At 33.8% G+C, this 24,971-nt stretch overlaps 4 protein-coding genes across 9 annotated transcripts; 2 read left to right on the top strand and 2 right to left on the bottom strand.

Annotated features, from left to right (window-relative positions):
* The first annotated feature begins 1,964 nt into the window (after positions 1-1,964).
* On the top strand, positions 1,965-3,105 carry LOC107947394 (mediator of RNA polymerase II transcription subunit 32). The gene is made up of 2 exons (XM_016882056.2): positions 1,965-2,166; positions 2,302-3,105. The coding sequence occupies exon 2, from the start codon at positions 2,322-2,324 to the stop codon at positions 2,757-2,759; it is 438 nt and encodes a 145-aa protein (XP_016737545.1). The 5' UTR covers positions 1,965-2,166; positions 2,302-2,321; the 3' UTR covers positions 2,760-3,105.
* Positions 3,106-5,410: 2,305 nt separating this feature from the next.
* On the bottom strand, positions 5,411-7,119 carry LOC107947393 (uncharacterized). Its single transcript, XM_016882055.2, has one exon. The coding sequence runs from the start codon at positions 6,709-6,711 to the stop codon at positions 5,557-5,559; it is 1,155 nt and encodes a 384-aa protein (XP_016737544.1). The 5' UTR covers positions 6,712-7,119; the 3' UTR covers positions 5,411-5,556.
* Positions 7,120-8,299: 1,180 nt separating this feature from the next.
* LOC107947390 (dehydrodolichyl diphosphate synthase complex subunit NUS1) lies at positions 8,300-11,641 on the top strand. 2 transcript variants are annotated; one of them, XM_016882052.2, is made up of 8 exons: positions 8,300-8,567; positions 8,667-8,727; positions 9,028-9,298; positions 9,404-9,465; positions 9,925-10,123; positions 10,227-10,323; positions 10,824-10,906; positions 11,332-11,641. In XM_016882052.2, exons 2-8 carry the CDS (start codon positions 8,671-8,673, stop codon positions 11,337-11,339), a joined length of 777 nt encoding a protein of 258 aa, XP_016737541.1. In that variant the 5' UTR covers positions 8,300-8,567; positions 8,667-8,670; the 3' UTR covers positions 11,340-11,641. The 2 variants fall into 2 exon arrangements, with proteins under 2 accessions (XP_016737541.1, XP_016737542.1); XM_016882053.2 differs by having other exon boundaries at positions 8,303-8,567; positions 8,667-8,718.
* A 295-nt stretch (positions 11,642-11,936) lies between these two features.
* LOC107947389 (fatty acid amide hydrolase) lies at positions 11,937-18,633 on the bottom strand. 5 transcript variants are annotated; one of them, XM_016882051.2, is made up of 20 exons: positions 18,320-18,633; positions 18,096-18,205; positions 17,922-17,982; positions 17,523-17,713; positions 17,317-17,446; positions 17,113-17,190; positions 16,870-17,017; positions 16,593-16,705; positions 16,428-16,503; positions 16,176-16,247; positions 15,926-15,977; positions 15,653-15,733; positions 15,490-15,573; positions 15,292-15,395; positions 15,045-15,137; positions 13,957-14,025; positions 13,291-13,355; positions 12,969-13,030; positions 12,241-12,336; positions 11,937-12,144 (listed from the first exon to the last, which is right to left on the bottom strand). In XM_016882051.2, exons 1-20 carry the CDS (start codon positions 18,396-18,398, stop codon positions 12,082-12,084), a joined length of 1,827 nt encoding a protein of 608 aa, XP_016737540.1. In that variant the 5' UTR covers positions 18,399-18,633; the 3' UTR covers positions 11,937-12,081. The 5 variants fall into 5 exon arrangements, 1 of the variants encoding a protein (XP_016737540.1); XR_005922211.1 differs by lacking the exon at positions 11,937-12,144 and adding an exon at positions 12,699-12,821 and having other exon boundaries at positions 12,273-12,336; XR_005922214.1 differs by lacking the exons at positions 11,937-12,144; positions 12,241-12,336; positions 12,969-13,030 and adding an exon at positions 13,660-13,779 and having other exon boundaries at positions 13,345-13,565; positions 13,874-14,025.
* Between the last annotated feature and the right edge of the window lie 6,338 nt (positions 18,634-24,971).

Raw genomic sequence — 24,971 nt, 5'->3', positions numbered from 1 at the left:
AAAGTTTAATTACTTTTTGATATTTGCTTGGGGATGATATCTTTTTCTTCATTACAAAGGATGTTTATAATCACTACTTCTCATCCATGGTAACATAAGTCAATCTAATCAACTTCTTTTGAAATTTGATTTGATTTCTATTAAAAAGTTCAATTTGTATAATTCACTATCCGTATCTCAATGGATTTATAAAACCCTTCACACATTTAGTTATTGTGATTTTTATGTAAAGATAATTTTTTTTCATTTTTAATAGAATTGATTGGTTTAATTTTGATTTTGATTAAGATATATGATTATTGCGGAATATGAGTAAAAGTACTTACTTGTCATGAACTTTAGGATATTTAGCTTCTCTGGTATAATTTCATATCATTGTAAAATTTGAGATGAAATTGTGTCATAAGAGGTGGATGTTAGAAAATGTTTATGTTTAAACTTTTATAGTTGTAAAGTTATTTTAATTTGACATTATAATAATTTGTATTTTGTTGTGGTATGATATATAAAAAATATATTATCTAACCACAATAATTTATTAGTAACATAAATTTATTATTTGTTATATTTAATATATGTTTTATTTATACCTATTCATTTTATATGAATAAATAAAATTTTAGAAGATCATAAATTTTTTTATCATTCATGTTAAAAAGAAGTAGAGATCTAATTCTAATAACTATTATAATTTAAAATACATTAAAACTTTATCTTGATCATGATAGACATCCACTTAATAAGATATTCATACATTTTCAAAGTTTTTTCTTTTTATTTATTTCAACAGAAACCCATAATCTCTAGGTAAAAGATTTGTTGGTTTTGGGTTTTTCACTGGGATCAAGAATACTTGTTTAACAAAAATGAAAAAAAAAAGATGAGCTTTTTCCCGAAAAACAAAAGTAGAGCACAACCACAATACACTTGATAAGAGAAACAGAGAGAAAAATAGAGGAAATATCAAATTTATGAACATAACTATCGATTTCTCTATACTTTCTAGAAAGAACTAGCAAAAATAGATGGGAATAAATACAAAGGAGATATCAAAGTCAATATTAATACGATGATAGTGACCTGGTGGACACCGAACAATGGTGACTGGTGGTTGTCGGTAATAGGGATTTTGGGAGATTTCAGATGATTTTTAATTTGGGGAGATGAGATTAGAGATTAAGGATTTATGGTTACTTGTTTAGGGATTTCATAAGAGATCTTCTTGGAGGATTACGTGCATGTCGGATGGTGGTGATTGGTGGTGAGTGTGTTGTCGATGTTGGGCTATCGACAATATGGGTTTTGGGAGATTTCAAAGGATTTTCAATTTTGGGATACCAGAAATCAAAATAGGGTTAGAGATTCTTGATTTTTTTTTGTTTTTAGGATTTTTTTATTAAATTAATTTTAGTTTTTAGGATTGGGTTAGATTTATTAAATGTATATTGGCTGAGTAGGAGTGCTGGGGTGGGCCGGTGGTTGGGGCGTGGGTAAGCAGTGGGCTAATAGCCTAATACATATAATATATAATATTATTTATTAAGTTCAGTTAATTCGGTGAATTACTCGATTTCGAATCAAATTAACCCTTAACTAAAATTCCAAAAAATATTTAATCGACCTCTAACTGAACTAGATCGGTTAACCGAACGATTAAATGAATTAGATTAGTTCGATCAGTTAATTCAATTTTAACCGAATTTGAACACTAGTCACGACTTTAATTTACTTTTTCTAAAACTAAATATTTTTAAAATGTATTTTTCATTAAATCAATTTTTAATATTAAAATATTTTTAAATATTTTTAAAATGTAACGCAAATTATTTTTCAAATGTATTTAGATAATCAAATAAAAAATTGCTGATAATAAGTATTATTGAAAAATATTTTTATTAAATACACTACATTTAATACATATTTAAATATTTTATTTATACAGCCCAAAATAAGCGAAATCTTTTATTTATACATAGATGTATCAGCCCAAAAATAAGCGAAGCAAATGACTTAATGATCTAGTATCCGAATTCCGAACAAAAGCCCACTGTGATTCCCCAATTTTACGGCAGTTTCTCTTCCGCATTCGGCGGCTGTAGTAAAATCTCGTTTCTTTTTTCTGGTTTTCTTTTTAGGATTCTCAATCAACGACAATTGAATTTCCAGGTATCCCATTAATTGCTAATTATTTGGTTCTATTTCGGGATTATTTGATTTCTTTACCCTACTCTTGTAATTTTGGTATGTTCGTATAATCTAGATATGGAAATTAATTCAAGGTTTTTGTTATTGAATTGATAGTTACAAGGAATTGAAGAGTAATGGACAACATAGTAGATTCCTTAAACAGCGCCTACCAAGAATTTGTTGGTGCGGCAGCTCATGTTCTCGAAACTAAGGAATCTTCAGCTGCCCAAAAGACGGCAGCCACCGATGCTGCCTTGGAGAACTTCAAGCAGAAATGGGAATTATTCAGAGTGGCTTGTGATCAAGCTGAGGAGTTCGTCGAGTCCATCAAACAAAGGATTGGATCCGAGTGCCTTGTCGATGAAGCCACTGGCTATATGGCTGGGAAGTCGGGGCAGCACTCAACCGGCCTTCCTCCCATCAGTGCCGTTCGTTTGGAGCAGATGAGTAAAGCTGTACGGTGGCTTGTGATTGAGCTGCAGCATGGTTCGGGAAATGCTGGTGGTGCAGCGACTCATGCCCACCCTTCGGCCCCTTTCGATGCTAGATTCCCTGAAGATGCTGCTCAGTAGGTATTGTTTGCTCTTCTTCTATACACTACAACTCCAACAAGTGGTTTTGAATGCTGACCCATGTTAGTTCTATGATTCAATTCTAATGTTCATTTCCTTATTTACATTGAATAGACATATCGTAAGTGTTTAAAGTTGCTGGCGGAGTGATAATAATCCGTTGGTATATGAGTGGTTATGTTGTAGAATTCTATGGCATCTTTTGTTTTACTGCTACAAATCTATTTAATGATGTAAATCATACTGCAACTCTGCCAGGATATTGGTTACTGGGAAGCATCCCTTCTCAATACTATGTACTTTTTTATCATCACGAGTTCAATAAATTCATTTGTTTTTGCACAAAGTATCATTAGACGTTTAGTAAAGTGAAATGAGATTCTGTATTTCGTTTGTCTTTGTTCCTAGTATATAATGTTACTATTATTGATTGAGTGTTGTCTTTATTGCTTGGACTTGGTTGAGGCGTGGATGGGGTGTGCGGTGCGCGTTTTGCATTGGTATGTTCTTTTACTTTTATTTTTTGAAAAAAAGGTTTTCTATATATCCGGTATTTAGAGGATTATCCCCATACTCATGTCCGGATACACGTCAAATATGGATTTTAGACTCCGGTACATCAACAAAAATTAAGACTTGTGGCAATATGGAGCAATGTCATGTGTTAGAAGAAAACAGTGTATGGGCATCTTGACAATTCATGGTTTACAGATTGTTATGGTGCATGTTTCAACTTTTAACATCCTTTGATAGATCTTTTTATGTTTCCTTGAGTGCCCATATTCGACATCCTTTTCTGACACTCACCTCTGAGTCCTATCAACACACATTAGTTAAAAAAGGTTACTAGATTGCCTTACCGAACTTGTCGTTGTCAACTATGTTGTTTAATAGCTTATTTTGCTTCAATCTTGATTTTTCCTACGGTTAATATCTAACAGTTTTCTTTATTATTTCTGATGATAATTACTGTTCATATTACCCTGTTCAAAACTTTCAACTTTGATGAAGAACAGACAATAAGGCTTCCCCGGGTTTTGATGACATAGCTCGTATTTCATATTTTCATTGGCACAAGCACACACATATACGTCCACAACTCGATGAAAACATTACCACATCTACATGTTTTTGACAATTTATGATATTGTAAACATATACTTCATCGAGTCTTCTCTTTCTTGCTGAAGAATCATAGAAAATGGAAATATTACGTAAATGATACGTATGAATATGATTGCATGAGCGATTTCATGAAAATGTGCTTTATTATTCTGATTAATGAAAATTCTTTAGGTTAAAATTAATCCTAAGTGTGCTAAATTACAACTTTTCAAATTAAAAGAAAAAAAAAGGAATTATACTGAAACGTGGGGATTTCTTTTCACATTCAAGATGGAGTATTTTGAAGGTTTTCTAGTTTTTTAGTATCAAATACACATTTTCTTCGATCCATAACTTAGGATATGATTGGTAAAATAGCCTTAATAAGTAGGAGATGTTTGATTTTAATTTTCAATTTATCGATTAATATCCATCCATCCTTCGTCGCAAATCTTAGGTAAAGGTATATTGAGATCTTGTATTAGGAGTCAGATCGCATTTTGTCTTATTTACTTAAGAAAATGAGCAAATTAGTCTCTGTACATTAGGTCAAAAACTAAACAAATCATTTCTGTTAAAAATTTATCAATTTTTACTATTAAAAATTTACATGGTTGATGAAATAACTAGATAGTGACACATGGCATGTCATGTACACCTCATGTTGACATATAGTGACAAGTTTTTAATAGTAAAAATAGACGAATTTTTAAAAAAAATTCAGTTTGCTATTTGATTTAACGTATAAAAACTAATTTATTCATTTTTTAGTATAGAGAATAAAATGCAACTCGACCTCTAATATAAAAGTTTTTATGATATTTTTACCTAAATTTTATTAGATTATTGCCGTTCGTTTTGTGCCTTTTGCTTATAAAATTGTAATCATTAAAAAGAAAATGAATGTCTTACACCTTTATAACATTAAATTTTGCCGGGTCAATGTATCGACATGATTAAATTGCCAGGTTTATGCACTATTTAATACCCTAATTTTTTATATGCACAAATGTGGAATACTTAGGGTGAGTTTGGATGGGCGGTGTGTTTACCTGCGGTTAGTGTAAAAACAGCGGTGGCGGTGAGATTAGATACTATAGCGTGAGACAAAAAGTAAGCTAAACGCACCGCACCGCCCCAATCGCCCATCCAAACTCACCCTTAGTTCATCACTTCACCGAATAGGTTAAGGGTAAAAAGAGAAAAAACAGATAATTATTTACTTAATCCTCTTTACATGAAAATTTATTTTAGCTTTTTATTTAACTTGTGTTATTTGTCAAATTATAGAAAAATAAAGTTAATTATCACATCAACAATTAATTAATTTTTTAAAATTAAAAAATTCATAAAAATATACAATTTATTTAAAAAATAAAATTTTTAAAAATTATAAAAAATATTTTTAACTTTTTAAAAAATTAATTATTTCTTGACGTGTTGAAAGCGAGATTAAATAATTTTTTTTTTTTTTTGTAAGTTGGAAGCGAAACCAATAATATACAAATTTAAGACAGATGAAAATAAAAAGACAAATGAAGAGGATGGAGAAAAACTCAACCTTCAAACAATCACGGTAGTTTTAGCATCTAAACTATTCCTATCAGTGTTCATGTGCATGAAAAAATGTAGAAATATCTAATTATAGTGGAGTTTGATACATACAAGTCGGAGTGACATACAATCATGCTATTTATTCTGGAAGGCCTAACTTTTGCTCATATAGTTTCAGTAAATAAGGATCTTTATAAGGGATGACAAACCTTTGAAGGAATTTCTTTTCAGTAGACTCCACCAGAAAATTAAGACTGAATTTCTGGATCAAACCTTTGGATAACAAAGCTTGAAGAACCAAACACCTGGGGATAATTCTCCTCTCCAAGTTATACGCAAGAAGAACTGGACGCTTAGCAATGTACGACGATTTCCATCCCATTTTGTCGACAAAAAGGCTCATTATCGCACTGATCTTCTGCTCTGAAAACATCATGGTTTTCGGATACTTCTCGAAAGCTGAAACAACTTCTTCATTAGACCAACCCCATTGTTTAAGAAGATCGATCTTCCTTTCCCATGTCGATTTGCTAAGCTGTAAGAATGCTTGAACAGCTGTAAGGAAACTACGTTTTGAAGGATCAAATCCCAGTTTCTTTACTTCTTCAACTATTCCTCTAAACTTATCAGGCTTGACTGAAAAGATTCTTGGGTGAAGGACAAGTTCAACAATAATAGTTGATTCAGGCACGCCGGATTCTTTCAAGATTGCAAGATTAGGAGCAAAAACGGATTGAAATTTACGCGTAAGGATACTAGAATCGTTCTTGTATGCTAAAAGCACCTGATCATCGTCGCATCCAGTGAATTCCTTGAAGGAGTTGAAGTTTGGGATGATGGAGTTATCTAAACTAGTTCTGAAGACACTTGGGTTTACAGCCAAGATTCTTAAAAGTTGAAAACGTGAAATCCTTCTGGAGTAAAAGAATTGAAGTTTGGGCAAAAGGTTTTTCTCAGGGTTGCACAAAAGAGATTCAGGCCATCTCTGAATGATGTTTCTTATCTGGGCTTTTGAAAAGCCATGTTTTTCTAAGAAGGAAATCACAGTGTCTGGTTGTTTAGAGGTCTCAAAATGGAGCTTCTTAGACACTGATACAGCAGATTGCGGGGACAGCCCAATTGTGTTTATGAGGTAAGAAGTCTTAAACCAGTGTCTACTTTCTGCGATTCCAGATTCATATCTAACAACTAACGCTGAAATTATTCGAAGAAAACTCGCATTCTTAGCACAAGTTGGTGGAATCCAAGAGCCATTTCTAATGAAGACTTGGTTTTTGAAGATAGAATAAATCATTGGTTTCAAAACTGAAACGTCAACACTAAAGACTGCAAAATTAAGATCAAAACACTGAGACGAAAACACACCTTTATTTCAAACAAATCTAACTTCTACTAAAATGTCCATTGTTGTTGTCCCGCTTGACTAATTGACTTCCACATTCTAATTGCTGCCGCATGAAACCATTTCTCTCCATTCCTAGGTTCCCTTTTAGCTTTCGGTAAAGCAGATTTGGTTGCAAATTCAGATAGAGAAAGGTTTTTTGAGTTTAGGGATCCACTCGATTAAAGCCTATCATGTGTTCGATAATTTGCCTGTTAGAACCTTCCTCACGTTTCACGCGGGCATAAAACGGTTTCTCGTTTTCTATCACGGCTGCGTATGAAACTTTTTTTTACATGTGGTGCCACGAGTAAAGATGTGGTGATGTAGCATTATTTTATTTTATATCATATTAAAAATAATTAAAAAATTAATATTTTTCATACAACAGAAATTAATATCTTTAAAAATATAAATTATTAAAAAATATTAAAATATTTATTAAAATTTTATATTATATTATTATTATGATATCATTAGTTAATCTAAATAATTATCACTCTCTCGATGATTTTGACAATTGATGTTGATTTATTAAAACATTTATTCTAACTCAAAACAACTTCTTTCCGTTAGAATAATGTTTTTTTTTATAAAAAAATTATATCAAAATTTAATTAAAATAATTAATTATTAATTATTTAAACTAACTCATAACATTATAAAATTATAGAAATTAAATTATGTTAAAATTAAAATTAAAATTTAAACATAATAGAATGACCAAAAACGAAATATAACTATTTTTATAAGGTGAAAAAGGAAAAGAAGATCAGTGTCACCTTTTAACAAACAATTTTTTTTAATAGTTTAATGATATTAAATTACATGGATTAATTAATATTAGAAATATTATTACACGGGTATGCATGTGAAAATTATAGATTTAAAATATAAATGTGTTTAAAATAGCATACAATAAATAATGAAATGTATGGTTTAAAATTAATTAATCATAATAGCATATGAAATATGTATTATATTAAAACAAAAAATTAAATTAAATTATGAGTAAAACGACATTTAAACACATAAACACATTAAATAAATAATATTAAATGCATTACAATTAAAATAAAGATTTAGCTGAGTGGTTAATTAAAGGCTTTTCTAATGCGATTGGTATGGGTTTAAATCATATCATATTTATATTTTTATTAGTTTTTTAGAGTGAAAAAAATTAAAATACCCTTTAATAATATTACTTTTTTAATTTAAGATTTTACTAATCCAATTGACGTGGATTCAAATCTCACTATATGCATATTTTAATTGTTTTTTGTTAAAATGAAAAAACTAAAATATTTAATGGTGTAATTTATTTTAATTATGAAAGAGTATTTCTTAATTTTTTAATCGGATTGATAACCTGATCGAGGGTGATATTAATTTATTAAAAGGCTTAATAAATAATATAAAAATTATAAAAATATAAGAATTTGGCACGTGTGAAGAAGGAATGCCTTTTACGTACAGTAAATAGATATTTTACAGCTGCAGTAGAAGACGTTGGGGGCGACTGAGGAAACGGAAACAAAAACGTTATACAATTTTCAGTTGTGTCTTCACTGAGTTGCGTAATTTTCACTTTCTTCCTTCTTTTCCTATTTCTTTAATCTTCAAAACATGCCATTTTTCCTCTCTTTTTTCGGGTCTTTCCCACTCTCTCTTCACTTGCAAAGCTTTTGATTAGGATAAATTTCCTTTCGCTCCAAGCTTCGATTCCACTCAATAACAAGAGCGCTATCCTTCGCCTACTTGGTTTAAATGTTAGAACCTTGTTTGATTCCACTTTCGTAACTCATTGTTCCCTTCAAAGTATATATATTTTCCTTTGATTACTAATTTGGTTTCTTTTTCTTTCTAAGATTAATGGATTTCAGCAATGAATCAAGGGTGTTGCATCGCTGTTCTGCTCAAGTACTTGATGTTTGTTTCTTTTACTTTTATTACTAGCTTTACTTTTGATGTCCCTTTTCACTGTTCAATTTTCTATGGATAGCTATTCAACGCTTTGAATTGTGATCCGTTATCAATTGTTTTACTTTTTTTTTGGGGGGGGGGAGGTGTTAACAATTATTTTAGTGTGTAACAAAGGACTTTAAAGAGTACTGGAGATGAAAGTTTTCTGTCAAGTTATCATGGCTGATGTGCTGGTGTTGTTTTAATGTCATTTATTTTCCTTGAATTGAATTGAATTAGATATTCATCGTTTAAGGTTTTGCGCAGATCGGAAATCTTCTCCTTCTATCATTGTGGCATCTCGTACATTCTATTATCAGAATATGCAACTTTACATTGGATATTGCTAATGTGCTTGAAAGCTATCTTATCTCTTTGGGACTGCTGGGTAGATACAAATCCCTCCATATAGCCAAGCTCCGCTATCTGGCTATTGTGATAGAAAGCGAAGAAGCTTATCAAACTTCAAAAATTATCGAGCTTTTGCAATGGCTGGAAGCTGTTGGTGTCAAACATGTTTGCCTTTATGATAAGGAAGGTAGGAGTTCCGGTTTCTCATTGTCGCTAGGTTCATTAGGTGAATGATATACCCGCAGTTTTTATGTTTATGCAATAGTGTTGTTGTAACATTCTGTTGTTCTAGGAATACTGAAGAAATCAAAGGACTTCATCTTGGAAAACTTGGATGGTGCAATATTGTTTCAGGTACTATCTCTCTGCATAAGGTTGAGCCACTCTTTTATGTAGTTTACCATGACTTATTAACATCGTTTACTTGATATAAATTAACCAAATTGCTGATCAGTTGCCAAGACAAACTTCCATGTTTTGTAACAGCAGATTGATCTTTGATACTCAAGGGTTCTTTATGATACCAAGCAGCCAAAAAGTTGTGGTTATGTTACTAATGTCAACTTCACGCACAATCTTGAACCTCCTATAAAAGCTTGATGAATATTTGTAACTTTTGTATTGGTCTCATTGTTGACTACTTTTATACTCTTGCACTCCTAGGTTTCTTTCCAAAAAATTTACATCCTAGAGCTATTCCTTATACCTTTTGTTTGCTTGGCTCCAAACTGGTGTGAAGCTATTGATTACTATTTTGATGTGATGTTACTAAAGGTACTAAGCTACTGGCAACCTTCCATATATGCTATGCAGGATGCTCATGAAAATAATGTGCTATTAGACCAACAACATATGACTCTGGAGTTTGTGTCATTTTCTGATGGGAAAGAAGCAGTTGCCAAAGCAGCCAATGTACTTTTTATGAAGTACTCAAAATCAGGTGTGACTGACCAAAATCAGAAAGAGAAAATCTTCACTGAATCTCAAATGAGCGAGGCACTCAAAACCGTTGGTTTGTTTCTTTTGTCTGATCAAGTTGGTGAACTTTAGGTGTTATTACCAGTTCTTTTTACTATTTGTTAATTTAAATTTTGGAACTTCATCTTTTCTGTTAGGGAGCGGAGGGCCAGAACCGGATCTTATATTAGTATATGGACCTGCCAGGTGTCACTTAGGTTTCCCTGCCTGGAGGATTAAATACACTGAGATTGTGTAAGTATTCTCTTAACGTAAATTCTTTGGGACTTGGAATAATGGAAACTACCATTGGTTTTTTCTTCTTCATCAATGATGCGTAGAATGGGATTCTGTCTAATGAAAGACTGAAACATTCTAAATGGTCTTTCTTGCAATTTATCAATGTGTTTTATAAAAGAAAAAAATGAATAAATGTAGATCCGGTGGTTGTGTATTCCTCTTTCTGTTTTATGTTTGAAGGGAAAAAGTAAAGATTACCATTGAGGAAATACATAAAAGCTCAATTAGTTAATTTTTGCTTCGAGATTTTTAAGGAATTGGTTTTATCGTGCATGATCAGGCATCTGGAAGTATTCGTAAACCTATTTTAGTCTAAGCTTGAGTGCTGCTGTGGTGTTTGCATAGGTTCTAGCGTGTTAAGAGATATAGTTAGCCATTTTAGAACTTTAGACCTTTTTTTTCCACAAATAAATCTGCTCCCTTATGCCTAATTGTAATCTGTTCTTTTTAAACAGACATATGGGTCCCTTGAAGTCCATGAATTATGGGTCACTAATTAAGGCTATTTACAAATTCACAATGGTGCGACAAAACTACGGTAAGTTTTCCTTTGACTTACACTATAAGTTATAGTAACCTAACAAAAAGGGTCAAAGGAAAAATAATGAATGGAAATGTTTTCAATAGAAGATAAAGAACCAAACTGATATATATGAAATGGTGTCCCAAACTAGAGTTACTATAATTTATGCAATCTTTTTCTTTCAATTTTTGAAGCTCCAAGTTTGCTTCTGTCTTTGTTCTAACACAGTCAATTCTAAACCAAGCCTAAGTTCCATGTGTTTTTATCTATATAACTTAGCCATTCAAGATCTCCATCTGAGGAAAAAATCTTGTTGTCATGTGAGACTGGCATGAGGTTCTTGCTAATGTTTTATTATCATTATTTGGTAGAATTGAGCGTGTTGTGGAAATGACAATTGCATTTTGGTGAAACTGATCTAGGGTTTCATGTTTCAACAGGTAAATGAAGTGCTGAATTAAGAGGTCATTTTCCTGGACAAGTCATGTTATAGATAATGTATATGCGAGTTTCAAGTTTGCCCAGTAATATGGAAACCTTGTTCGCTGATAAATTTCTAGATGCAATCAAACATATATTAAAACATATTTATAGTTGTTAATTAGAAAATTAACCCTTTTATTGTAAACAGACGGCCAAGTCAAGTGATTAAAAACAGGGTTCTAGTTTTAATGATTAGATATGTAAGTATTTGATATACTTATGGAGCACTTTTAGTAGTAAATTTGTAAACATCAATTGGAAACGTAATTACAGTAGGCAATGGCTATGAAAGTAAGCTCTAGAATATCAAGGGTGGTAAATAACAGCATAGCAGAGAAAAAGCCTGCATCACTATCTGAGCTCAATTCTCTGTTTCCGGACACCGTCAGTGAATCTATACTCTCTAGTCTGTAATTATATAGATGAAGTATTTTGATATTGACATACGAAAAGGTAACTATTTGCTTCCTAGCAATCTGTTCCATGTAGCTTCAAGTAAAAGTACATGGGGTGGTAAAACTGAAGTCAATAACAGCAGGTAGTTTATAGAAAACAATGTAGATGAATCAAATAGATAATCGGTTTATTTCTAGTATGGTTTGTCGAAATGATAGCAGATATCAAATAAGCAAACAATGTTACATGATGCATCATCATAGGTGATATAAACATAGGGATCTGCAATAAAACGTAGTCCATGAATGCTTTTACTTGGTCTTTAAGATGTCATGGAATGAAGCAGGCTTCCTCCTGGATTCAGCACAAAGTTCCTGGAAACACGAGACGATTGCCTTATATTTAGTTATACAAACTCGAATATAAAGTTGAGAGCGTTATCTTTCAAGGAATATGAACTTTGTTTGTACCTCAATTGCAGAAGCCAAACGTAGAATTGTAGCTTCACCCCATGGACGGCCTATTAGTTGTAAACCTATTGGAAGTCCTTGTTTGTCATGACCAACCTGGAATCGACAAAAGAAATAAGAAAATGAGCCAAGAATGGTGATGGTTTCACAACAACAACAGTTTAGGTATTCTTATGGCAAAACATGATAAAATCGACCCGGTTTAGGTTTGGAGGTCCAGCTGGAACACAAAATTTAATAAGTTTGACAAAAATACACCCAAAGTTTGACCTTGACTCAACTAGTTTTTGTCCTCTTTCCCCCTTTCTTTTGGCAAATATCATTCTTGACATTTCCGTTTTCCTGATCAAAGTCTAAGCTGTTATGCAACAAGGCATAACCAAATCCAACAAAATATAAGATCAATTTTCGACTCTCAAGTAAAAAGGCAGCGCTCTTTCAAATTCAAGAGGCAAGACCTTTTTCAATCATTCGCTCAAGAAAAAGCGATGGAAATCACTCCAATGTTTCCAGGATCCTTGACTCAGAAGTGTCAAATTGAGTAAAGTTCAAGTAAGATGTTCAAATTCTTAGCACCAAAGCTGTAGGAAAAAAAAAGGTTCCTGTAAGTATATCAAACTGGTCTGCTCCATTACAGAAATAGTAGATTTGAGTTTTGACCCTTTCTCCTGTCAATTGTTAAATTTAATGCTATACCATTACGGAGAAAAGAAATGCATATCACTTACAGGGACAGTAATGGCAGGAAGACCAAGAAGATTAGCAGCAAGAATGAACCGCATGAGATAACCTATAACAAAGTGAGCCACGTATCAGAAAACAGTAGTCTATACGATACAAAGAGTAAGCCATATGTCACTCTGTATGATGATATGAATTAAATTGTTCGGACTCAGATCTGAATATCAGATATATGTCCAACACCGGTTTCTAAGTTTTCTTATGTATTTGGAGGATCATCTATCCATTCCCTAGTCTGGGTATGCTTGAGATATGGGTGTCAGATATGGGTTTTCTAAGAAAAGAGTTGAAGCAAAATAGATGACAAACCTGAAACCTGCATGTTCGATTCTCCATTTTCCAGAGCACTAGGTGGTATTTTTGGTGCTGTCATGCTGTTGCAAATAAAAAAAAAGGAGTCATTTAGTGAAAGGATTACTGAAAGATATTCTCATATGCAAATAATTCGGGAGTAAGAATTAGTTCTTAAGCAGCAGAGTTTGAGCAGAGTTCCTTCAGCGTGCGGAAAGAATGGTATCTGGTAGTTTTGCAAGTTACACCATTTCCCTTTTTCTAATGACTTGGTACATCCTCCCACCCGAACACTATAACTTACCCAAGAATGGGCATGTTTAGTCAAACAGAATAATTGTTTAAAGGCTAAACTCTTCAAAGAAGAGGCTTGAATCAGTTCAATACCAGAAGTCGTTGCAAATGATGATGACAGATGAGCCCACTGATAAGAATGGTATCTGGTAGTTTTGCAAGTTACACCATTTCCCTTTTTCTAATGACTTGGTACATCCTCCCACCCGAACACTATAACTTACCCAAGAATGGGCATGTTTAGTCAAACAGAATAATTGTTTAAAGGCTAAACTCTTCAAAGAAGAGGCTTGAATCAGTTCAATACCAGAAGTCGTTGCAAATGATGATGACAGATGAGCCCACTGATAAGAATTTCATCAAAATAGTTAAACGATTAAGTTTACATACCCAGTTGTTGGGGTCACTATGACATCAACCTTCTTGAAGATCTCCAGGTGATGGTGCATTATCCTTCGCCTGAAAGGCTGAAACAAGTAAGGCCAAGTAGGAAGTAACAAATGCATTCAAGTTTTAAGTCAGTGAGGGGGGCGGAGAGGGGGAAAAGCGTTCATCAAGTGTGGGTTTAAGATGATAGAAGTGTGAACTCTCAAAGAATGTGCCCAATACACTGCCCTTTCTTTTCTTCTCTTTCTTTTAATTAAACTTCCAATTCAAGTAAAGACAACATTGTCAATTATTATCAGATTCAAATCCAAGATTTCAGTGCAATGTTGCTCCTTATCTCCCTGACATCTTCAGCATTCTATGGTTAAAAAAACCAGACCAGTGGTAAAACTAGTCGAACCAATACTGGTCGGTTTGATCAAAACCATTTTTAAATATTCAAAAAATAAATTTAAAGTTTAAGAAATAAGAAATACAGCAAAAAATTGATAAGGATATGTTTTTGACTTAGTGGTAAGGTTTTTAATATAAATCTAAGAAGGTTCAAATCTCATCATTGTTAAAAAAAAAAAAACCTATAGAAAGCAAATACTAATCTTTTTACCGGTTTGAAAAAATCAGCTATATGCACTATATTTTCCAGACAAACCTCCAGTTCCCAGTCTGACCAGCCAGTTTGGCCCAGTTTTTTTTTTTCCTCGTTGTATCCTTCTTTTGGTTGACTATGCCATCACCCTCACTTTTGTTCCCTTCCCTTCTCTTCATTTTACTTTTAAAAAAAAAATAGAATTCACAGTTCGATACTAAGAACTCAACATTCTATCATCCAGCAAGCTATGGCAGATCTTTCAAGAGCATATTTAAATGGAAACCAGATTACAAATAAAAGACATTATTTGCCAACAAAAGCAAAGCTCTTTCCCCTTTAAGGATCATAAATGTTGAGGATTCATTATGTGTTGAATCTTCTTTTTTCTTCTTTCTTTTGTGTGTGTGTAATTTTGAGATGCTTGCTGGTTGCAAATAGCTACTATAGATCCCAAGATCAAGCAACAGAGTTGTAAATCATACTATTGTCATTTTTGCCTTACCTAAGACACTGGGCAGCAACATAGTCTGATGCAGTGAATGTTCGAAAAAGTGCCATACAAGTGCGAGTATCATAATTCAATTTCACACCTTTCCTACAAAATTTAGAAGGAAATTAGGCCATATCTGTCTAAACTAATAAAGCATTGAAGATAGGGAACTACAATAATACTTTTATACTTACAATTATTAGTGTTAATAAATCCGCAGTTTTAGTTAGGCTAAATATTCTAAAGCAAAGAAGCTTACCCATCCTCTATATCAGGATTTAGCGAGCGTATCGATTCAGATCCAATTGAAACAAGATGAGCTATACGCATCTCATGTAGTTCTGGTATTACTATCTCTATTGTCTTGAAACATAACAACATCAGTAGTAAAATATGAGTATGTCAAATGATGAAGAAAATGGGAAAAAACAGCAAACAAAAATGGTAACCAACTTACCTTACATCCATGGCTTTTTGACAGAAGGTTGAGAACATCTTCACAGACGTCAGAGATATCAGTTGAATGCACATCATTAAACCACTGCAGGGGAAAACTGCACACTGAGAAACATTTATTACAAGAAATAACACTACTTGAATTCAATCTACTTCCAGTTTACCTCTGTATACTTCCCCAGTTGCAATGATCCCAAAATGTTAACATTCTCAAATGATGACAAAATAGGCAAACAAGGGGGAGACTACAAAATACATTACAACAATGATTATTAATAGATGCAATGAAAATGCAAGGCTGACTAGCTTAACTCAACTAGTAACTTAAAAAGAAATTTACGGTTCCATAACATGGAATAGGAAAGATGGAATTAAGAAACAGTAATTCAGTAGAAGTAATATTTTTGGACAAGTACTACTAAGGCTGTCGAGGTTACCGGTTTCAAACTGATTCTGTCCTCAGGACTTGAACCCAAAATAGCTGCATACCTGGAAAAGGCCTCAGCACACTTAGCAATATTACGAAAACACCAGTTTACCAATATTTTCCAAGTTCCACCACTATCAAAAAGTTTAGCTGCTCAGTTTACCAAAAATCCAGAATTTGCATGGTCTAACTGCTTAGAGATTACATCAATTTGTTACCACAGCAACTGTAATATCTATTGACAAGCACCAGGTTCTTACACTAGTATGACATCTTCCACTGTTGATGCTATTGGTCCAGCAATTTCCACAGTCCCAGATCCACATAATGATCTACGCAGATAAATCATTGCAAAAACAATAAATTTAGTCCTGGAGGTTTTAAAAAAGGCTTGCTTGAGCATTATAAAATTTTGGTTAACAATTTCCATGATAACCAACAATGAAGTATTCTTATGCTTTCAATAAAATATAAATCAGTAATTTGTTATGCAGCCTAGAAGAAGAGCTTACCCTCCCATGTTTGTCCTTCCATAAGTTGTTTTCAAGCCCACTACACCACAAAGGGATGAAGGAATGCGAATAGAACCTGCCTTTTTTATTCAGTTAACCAGTTGAATATCAGTATATGGTAAATGAAATAAAAAAGATTCAAACTAAGGTAATAATTTTTCCAACCTCCACCATCTGTTCCTAGGGCAGCAGAACATAGTCCAGAAGCTACAATTGCTGCTGGGCCGGAGGAGGATCCACCTGTATATCTTTCATGTGCATAAGGGTTTCTGGTTGTTCTGTACCTCAATACATTGACAAGTATAAATATGAGATAACTTCTAGAAATTTGTGTGGAATAATAGCCAAAAAAAGGTAAATACGAATAACTGCCAATAGAAACATTACTGAAGTAACATATGCAAGTGTGCATCTTTATACATCTCGAAAATAAAAAATTTACCCATAATTTGGATTGTTTCCAGTTGTGCCCATGCCAAATTCATGCATATTGGCCTTCCCAATAAGAATCACACCACAGCTCCGCAATCTTGAGACAGAAACTGCATCCTTCTCAACAGATCTAACCTCATGCATCCATGTTGATGCACCTGTAATTAAAAAGAAAATCTAATCTGTCTTTCCTGCCACTAAAAAACATTTCTAGGAAATTTATTTTGAGAAAATAAATGCTGAGCTTATTTACCCTTAGTTGGATGAGGATAGCAGTCTATGTCATCCTTGATTGCCATGAAAATTCCATCCAAGATTGACAATGGATTTCCTGCATGACTCACAGCAACAGTTCCTCTTTAGAGATTTGAATTTACAAGATTTCTGCAGATAGGAACCCTATAGTAACCATAATATGTGGATGAAAAAGCTTCGTGAACAGATAATGCTGAAATACCTTCCTTAAACCTTTGTGTTGAAGCTGCTGCTTGCATCCTGATATCCTCAGCATCAAATGAAATCAATAATGGTGTTGGGGCCTTATGATATTTACACCCCTCAACAAGTGTGATGACTTGTTCTGCTATCTATACACCAAAAGGAGAGAATCTTCATTGTAACTGATTTAGAGCCAAAAAAACTCTAGCATTTCATATGAATTACCTTAGAAGGTGTCACAAGTTTTGATCGATAAGCATAAGCAAAGTCACGAATCTTCCAGTACCGGAACGATGGAAGTGTATCCCCACTCCAGCAGCTAGCAGGATCATAATGAGGAAGACACTTAAGGGCTGATTCAACTCTATCAGTAGGTTTCCCTTCTTCATCCACAATGACAACAGAAGGTTCTGCTTCTGGTTTGATATCACACAAACAGTCAGCTAGGTTTCTAACTAACCAATGACACATGGGAAAATGCACAACTATCGACAAACTACTCAACAGCTAGAATCAATATTCATGGCTTGAAAAAATGGTACACTTTTCATCAAAGGAACAAAAGTTTCTTACAAAAACAATCAAACAAGAAAAAGAAGGTTAAAAAGGGGTGATAAACTAAACCTTGAGGAGGAAATTCAGGTTTAAACATGGGTTTTTCTGGTATCTCAGTGTTCTGCAACATCTGCAAATACCAAAAATCAAAAATCATCATTAAAATTTTCTTAAGAATACCCGTATTTTAAACTGAGTAAGGATATTAAAGCCGAAGAAAGAGAGCGACACAAAACAACGAACCTCAACCATGTTATTCTCCTTTTTCATGAAAGATATGATCAAAGAACCTATAATTGGAATTTCAATTATCCTCACAAACAACTTCAGTATCGATCCCGTCAAATGAGGAGCTGCACCCCAATCGATCCAAATCCAAAATAAGAGAACAAAAAAGTTTATCAAATTCCAAGTCAAAGGGTCGGATTGTATCACATTTCCCATATATAGTTAATAAAAATTGATACCTTGGATTGTTTCTTTCTCGTATTTAACGGTCGACAAGTCCAGTTCCTTGGCCGGAACCATTACCCGCTTCTTCCCCATCGTTGGTAATGAGTGTTTTAGTGGATTTTTCTTCTCGTGAATTTATGAATCTGGGAGTTGTGATTATGTGATGGTAAGTGTTCAACAAAAGGAAGTGAGTCAGTCACTCTGATAGAGGAAGTGGTTGGTACCCATTGTTACGTAAAAGCTGCTTTGCTATGGTGGGGAGCGTGAATTGGTCCTTCATATTTTGTGGTCCAAATCTATAGAACTACACCTAGAAATTGACTACTTCTGCTTAGCTTTATGAAGGGATAACAACGTGTTTTAAATATGTAGTTAGAAATGAGTAGATGGGAGCACGTGAGTCGTGACTTGAGGATACAAAACAAAACTTCATTTGGAATCATCCGTCTCAATTTTTAATTGAATGCAAGCTTATTTATACCTTTAATTACAAATTACATAATTTATATTTTTTAAAATATTAATTATTATAAAAAATTATTATCATGACAAAAAAGTTATTAAATAAATAAAAATAAAATAAAATCATCATATATATTATGTTAGTCTATAAAAGAAATTGATAATACAATTACTACTAGAAATAATAAGAAAAATAAACATCATATGTATTTTTATCTAATTGTTCTAATGTTCCATATTTGTTGGGTTATCCCTTAATTAATATTTAACATCTCATTTTCATCAAATGTTAGTCATTGATCGAGTTCATCACCACCATCATCTGAATTTGTATCATTAAGATTATTAACATCTCTTTCTTTCAAATACTCTTCGAAATATGAATCATCCAAAATCTACTTATCAATGAAGCTATGAAGTTTACAACATGCAAGTACAATCTAACATTGTTTTTTTAAGCTATACTAAGGTGATATGGTTAATATGAGGAATATTTTTTTAGAACAACAAATGTCCTCTCAATCACGTTTCGAAGTCTTGAATGTCTCAAATTAAAGAGTTCATGAGTCATCTTTGGTTCTTGTGTCTAGCTCCATTTTCTCAAATTGTATCATAATTCCCACAATATGGTGTAAGAAAACTTTTTGTATTTGAATAATTAACATCTACCATATAATATTTGGATTCTTTAACACCCCAAAAATTTAAATAGTTGTCTGGTAAATTTTGTTAATAGTTAAGCCTTTGTATTTGTGGCTAAGTGCTTTGTTTATGTGATTGATGTCAGGGGTTTGAACCTTATTTTTGAAAAGTTTTGCTATTCTAATTTGATTTAATCTTTATCTTTAAACTATCCATTTAAGTTTAATTCTGTGTGAATTTATGTCAAGAATGAGCTCGTTGGTTCAATAGTTAAGCTTTTGTATTTTCTCTGGTCATGTGTTTGAGTCTCAGTGCATGCGTTAAGAAATATTTTTGCTAACAGTCAGAATTTTAGTTATTGGTTTTAATTAGAAAAAAATCTAGTTAACGTTCCTTCTTCTTTTTACTTTTACTTTTTCTTATTTCTTCATCATTTTCTTCATTTTTCTTTTTCTTTACTTTCGATTTACTTCGATAATTTTGCTATTGGGTCTAACTGAGGGTTTACGTTGTTCGTTGCGTTGATTGGAAGGTGATTGATTAATTTTTTGCTATTATCTCCTCCTATTTCTGCAAAATTTCTGTTGTTTTTCATTCGTGTGTTAGGAATTGGGTTTTTCTATTGTTTCACTTGAATTCTCTGTTAAACGATTGTTTGACTTTCTTTTTATGTGTAGATATTGAAGGTAGTAATTCCCAACACGTTAATTTGAGTAATCTCTAGTGATTCGACGATAAGTGTTGGTTTCGTTTGAAGGATTTGCGTCGAAACTTTTGACATAGTTAGTTTTGTGCTAAACTGTGTGATTTTTGTCGAATAATTTGTTTACTTGGTTATTAGATGGTCATTTTAGGTCTCGGGAGTCTTCTGCGTTGTTTCTACTTTGAAACTATTTTAGATGAGTAACGATAACTCGATTCTCTGCGAATTTCAATCATAAAAAAATGGTTGTTGACACCACATGGCTGGGTGGTAGGCGTGTGAGTCACACAGTTGTGTGTCCGACCGTGTAACTCACTATTTGTGAATTAGAGTCATACGGGCTAGGAACATGAGCGCGTGTCCAGGCCGTGTAACTCACTGTTTGTGAATTAGAGTCATATGAGCTAGAGACACGGACGTGTGTCTAGGCTGTGTGAAAGATATTTAAAGCTTTAAGTCACACGGGCGTGAGCATGGTCGTGTGTTAGACTGTGTAACTCACTGTTGTAAGTCACACGGTCGTGTGAATGTGTGACACAAAATATCTGTCTGCTTTAGTGGTTATGTGTTCTAGGTGTGTTAGGGAGGTCCCAAGTTCAAGCCAAGACTTAGGCAAATTTTAGTATTTTTATGAGTAAGCCCTATCTTTGGTCAGTAGGCTTTTAAGTAAAAATTGGCAAATAATTAACAGAATGGGTCTATTGGTCTGGTAGATAAGTGGAGTGTTGGTGTGAATGAGGTCTTATGTTCGAATCTTGGTGTGGGCATTATTTTTTCTCGTGCGTCCAGGAGAGTTTGAAATGGACTAAAAATCTGAGTAGTGGATTTAATGGGGAGTTTGATGGAGAGAAATAAGGCATTGGAGTGGTTATCAAATATTATATTCATTTTTTTTCTTTTTTTACTTTTCCCAAAATCCCTCCACCCTCTTTCCATTTTTCTATTCATTGCTGCCGAATTTCTGCTCTCTTTCACCTTTCATCTTCTTGATTTTTCTTTTTCCACTCTGCCTCGTGTCGCTCTACGTTTGTTTACGATCGTTTGGTAAGTTTTAGATAAGTGATTTGTCTCCGTTTGTTAACTTTCTTCTGAAGTGTTTTGTTTATGCCAATTAGGGGAGGATTCAAGGGCTTGTAACCACCAATCGGAGTCTTAGTTTGTGTGAGAATTACTGTTCATCGGTTGAAGGTAAGGTTTAGTCGCTTATGGGTTAAAACCTCGATACAAGTTCGATTTGGGATCACGTTATGTGATATTAAATTAGTGTTATTTGTTCATTTATAGGCTTTGGAGTGCTTGGGGGCTGTTTTAGTATCAAACAAAACTAGGTGTGTACCCAAAACGCAGAAAATGGGATTCAGCGAAAAGCAAAAATTGCTTGCTGTTTGGACAGCAGCAATAGGCTAAATTTAAAAAATCAGCATAAATTATGGAAATCAAATTAGAGGATTAAAAAAATATGTAATTAAATATTATTGAGTCTAGTTTTTCATAGAAGAAACGGTGTAAGTAATGGAATTCTAAATCGTGAGATATAATGAATTTTGTGAGACAAGGTCAGAATAAATTCGGGTTCCCCTGTTCTGACTTTGGAAAATCATAAAAAATTGGAGAAAAATAATTAGGGGATAAAATTTACATGTTTAAATTATTAATGAGTCTATTTTCAATAGAAACAAATGGTAACATCATCCAATTTTTTTACTAATAGATAATTAATTTTTAGCAAAGAAAGGTCGAAGCTATCAGACAGCAGAACATGAGTAAGATTGAAGATTTTACTGTACTTATTGGTTGAACCAAAAATTCTAAAACTTTTATGGTAGAAATGTATTTGAGTCTAGTTTCAAAGATATCAAGCGAACCTTAATTTGGAATTTTGTAGCTCAAGATATAAATAATTTAGTAACAGTGACTCAAGTAGACAGCTTGAAGGAACATATAAGTAAATAGTGAAAACGTATATGAATATTTAGCTAGTACGGGTTACATTAAAAATGGATCACACGACCAAGGCCAATTTGAGCCGAGTGGGCCACACGGGCCTGTGGGCCCACACGGGCAGACCACATGGCCGTGTAAGCCCATTTTCACTAAAGTGATTGCTAAGGTTGTACGGGTCGTCCAAGTCGACTGTGAACCTACTGTAGGGTCGGTAAGCATCACTTAGACTCATAGTTGTACAAACTGACTGTTTGATTTATATATGTGTTGAGCATGATGATAGTATGTTTGTATACTGAACTGGTTATATGTACTGATGTCCTGAGATAGCATGTCGTGACTTGTATGTTGCATTGCATGGGGTTGGGTTAATTATATTTGGAAGAAGTGTACTAGAGGTGATAATGGGTTGGGCTACCCGGCTCGGCCTAGCGGCCTGCTCAAAAAATGGGAGGGTTCGGGTAAATATATAGGCCTGAAATATGGGTTTGGGCAAAAAAACGAGGCCTATTTAGAAAACGGGCCTGGCCTTGGGTAAAATTTTTTTGCCCGAGCCCGACTCAGCCCGGTCCTAATTATATATTAAATATATATTTTTTTATTTTTAATTAGATATACTTTTTAAAATTTAAAATGCTATTTTTTTTTAAAATATGCTATTTTGGTGTTGTAAAATTTAATATGGGTCGGGCTCAGGCTTAGCAATTTTCTTTCAGGTTGGGCTTATACAATTTTTTTGGCCCATATTTTGGGTTGGGCCGGGCCCAAGCATAGAAAACATGCTTAAAATTGTGTCTGGAAAGTGTACTGAAAGGCTCTTAAGCCTAACATACTGGCAACTCAGCTGCAAATTACTATTTTGTGCCGCATTCGGTACTACCTGGAGTGTGGGGATGGGTGAGTTGATTTGATCCCCACATGGAGTGTAGGGTTAGACGAAGATAGTGTGTAGAGGCTGGTTGGGTAGGACTTTGTTACTGAATATTGCATGACTGCTACTGATACTGTGATGGGCTAAGGCCCTACTGCATATTTGATACTGTACTGAGATGGGCTAAGACTCAAACTATTACTGATACTGAAAAAGGGCTTAGGCCGAGGACTGCTTTAACTGTGCACTGTGATTTGCTACTGTTTGTTTTCTATGGGATTACACACTGAGTTTTCATAAACTCACTCCTTTTGTTTAAATGTGCACAGGTAATCCCCAGATCGAGACGGATTGGTGTGGCGAAGGACTCGATGATGACCACGGTTTTGGACTTTCATGGTTTTTAACCCATATTTACGATAATTGGTTTTATTTCTATTCTATTTTTACTGGCTAAGTCTTTGGGTTGTAATTAGACTTTCGGACTTTGGTTTTGGGTTTTAATTATCTTTACCTTATGGATTACAATTGCTAGTAGTAGGAAACCTTGGTTTTAAAAAGAAACAATTGTTTTTCCTAAACGCACTATTGTTTAATCTGTTTTAAAAGCTTTCGCAAACGAATAATGTTTTGAAACTATCGATTAAATGAGTAACACAATTTTGGAACTAATAAGATATTAAGATAAGGAATTAAATGGAAATGGTTTTAACGCATCGACACGATTTTCAAACACCCTATCATGTGACCTCGCTAGATCCAGCCATAACGTCTGGGCCGGGTTTGGGGTGTTACAGTTCTTGTTACCATCAGCTTAAGGTTAAGGAAATTGATGTGTTTAAAACTACTTTTCGGACATGTTATGGGCATTATGAGTTTCTATTCATGTCTTTTGGTTTGACGAATGCTTTGGCTGCGTTTATAGATATGATGAACCGGGCATTTCAGCCATATCTGGATTGGTTTTTAGTAGTTTTTATTGGGAACATTCTGATTTATTCAAAGGCTGAGGATGAGCACAACAAACATCTTCGAATAGTTCTGCAGGTACTCCGCGAGAAACAGTTATATGTTAAGTTTAGCAAGTGTGAGTTCTGGTTGCAAAAGGTTACCTTAGTGGGGCATGTTTGATTGCTGAAAGGATTCGAGTAGATCCCAAGAAAATCGAGGCTGTGATCGAGTGGAAACAACTGAAGAATGTGTCTGAGCTTCAGAGTTTTCTAGGCTTGTCAAGTTATTACTGAAGGTTTGTCGAGGGATCCTCCCTTATTACGTTTCCCTCGACTAAATTGTTATGTAAGAACACCCCGTTCATGTGGTCTGATGAGCAACAGTTGAGGTTTGAAAAGCTTAAATCTATTTTGACACAAGTTCCTATTTTAGGGTTTGGCACAGCCTAAGTCTAGTAGGGAGTTTGTAGTTTATAGCGATGCTTTGTACGTCAGTTTGGGGTGTGTTTTGATGCAGGACTATAAAGTTGTGGTTTATGCATTTCAACAGTTCAAGTCGCACGATGGCAAATATCATACGCACGACCTTAAGTTGGCTGCAGTTGTCTTCGCTCTAAAATCTAGAGGCACTATCTGTATAGTGAGAAGTGTATCATCTACACCGACCACAAGAACCTCAAGTATCTGCTAACTCAGAAAGAGTTAAACTTTAGGTAACGTAGATGGGTTTCGTTGCTTAAGGATTATGATTGCACGATAGAGTACCATCCCAATAAGGCTAATGTTGTGGCCGATGCTCTTAGTCATAGAGTGATGACCGATAATATTTAGACACCCTAGGTACACGCCGATACAAAAGGAAAAACATCACGTTTGAGTTCGGGATCGTTGTTGGGTGCTGAATCGACGATCAAAATTAAGTACCTAACCTGCGCACAAAAAACAAAACCGTACGCTAAGTAAAAACTCAGTGATATTTCTATAATCCGGATATTTAAAAATAGAACAATATAATTTATATAATAAAATGTTAAGCACAATTGAACATTTAAAACCATACAATACTAAATTTTCCATCACTTGCTATAGAAATA

The sequence above is a fragment of the Gossypium hirsutum genome, chromosome D12 (genome assembly GCF_007990345.1).
Source record: "Gossypium hirsutum isolate 1008001.06 chromosome D12, Gossypium_hirsutum_v2.1, whole genome shotgun sequence".
Classification (NCBI taxonomy): Eukaryota; Viridiplantae; Streptophyta; class Magnoliopsida; order Malvales; family Malvaceae; genus Gossypium; species Gossypium hirsutum.
The sequence above is the reverse complement of the archived record's forward strand: the minus strand, read 5'-3'. Positions and strand labels throughout refer to the sequence as shown.

Excerpts from the sequence above, each read along its gene's own strand:
- LOC107947394 (XM_016882056.2), top strand. The coding sequence starts at position 2,322 with ATGGACAACATAGTAGATTCCTTAAACAGCGCCTACCAAGAATTTGTT.
- LOC107947393 (XM_016882055.2), bottom strand. The coding sequence starts at position 6,711 with ATGATTTATTCTATCTTCAAAAACCAAGTCTTCATTAGAAATGGCTCT.
- LOC107947390 (XM_016882052.2), top strand. The coding sequence starts at position 8,671 with ATGGATTTCAGCAATGAATCAAGGGTGTTGCATCGCTGTTCTGCTCAA. Across the intron at positions 9,466-9,924 it reads ATGGTGCAATATTGTTTCAG|GATGCTCATGAAAATAATGT; the intron begins GTACTATCTCTC and ends TATGCTATGCAG. Across the intron at positions 10,324-10,823 it reads ATTAAATACACTGAGATTGT|ACATATGGGTCCCTTGAAGT; the intron begins GTAAGTATTCTC and ends CTTTTTAAACAG.
- LOC107947389 (XM_016882051.2), bottom strand. The coding sequence starts at position 18,398 with ATGGGGAAGAAGCGGGTAATGGTTCCGGCCAAGGAACTGGACTTGTCG. Across the intron at positions 14,026-15,044 it reads GTTGCTGCCCAGTGTCTTAG|GCGAAGGATAATGCACCATC; the intron begins GTAAGGCAAAAA and ends TCAGCCTTTCAG. Across the intron at positions 12,145-12,240 it reads GTTTGGCTTCTGCAATTGAG|GAACTTTGTGCTGAATCCAG; the intron begins GTACAAACAAAG and ends TCGTGTTTCCAG.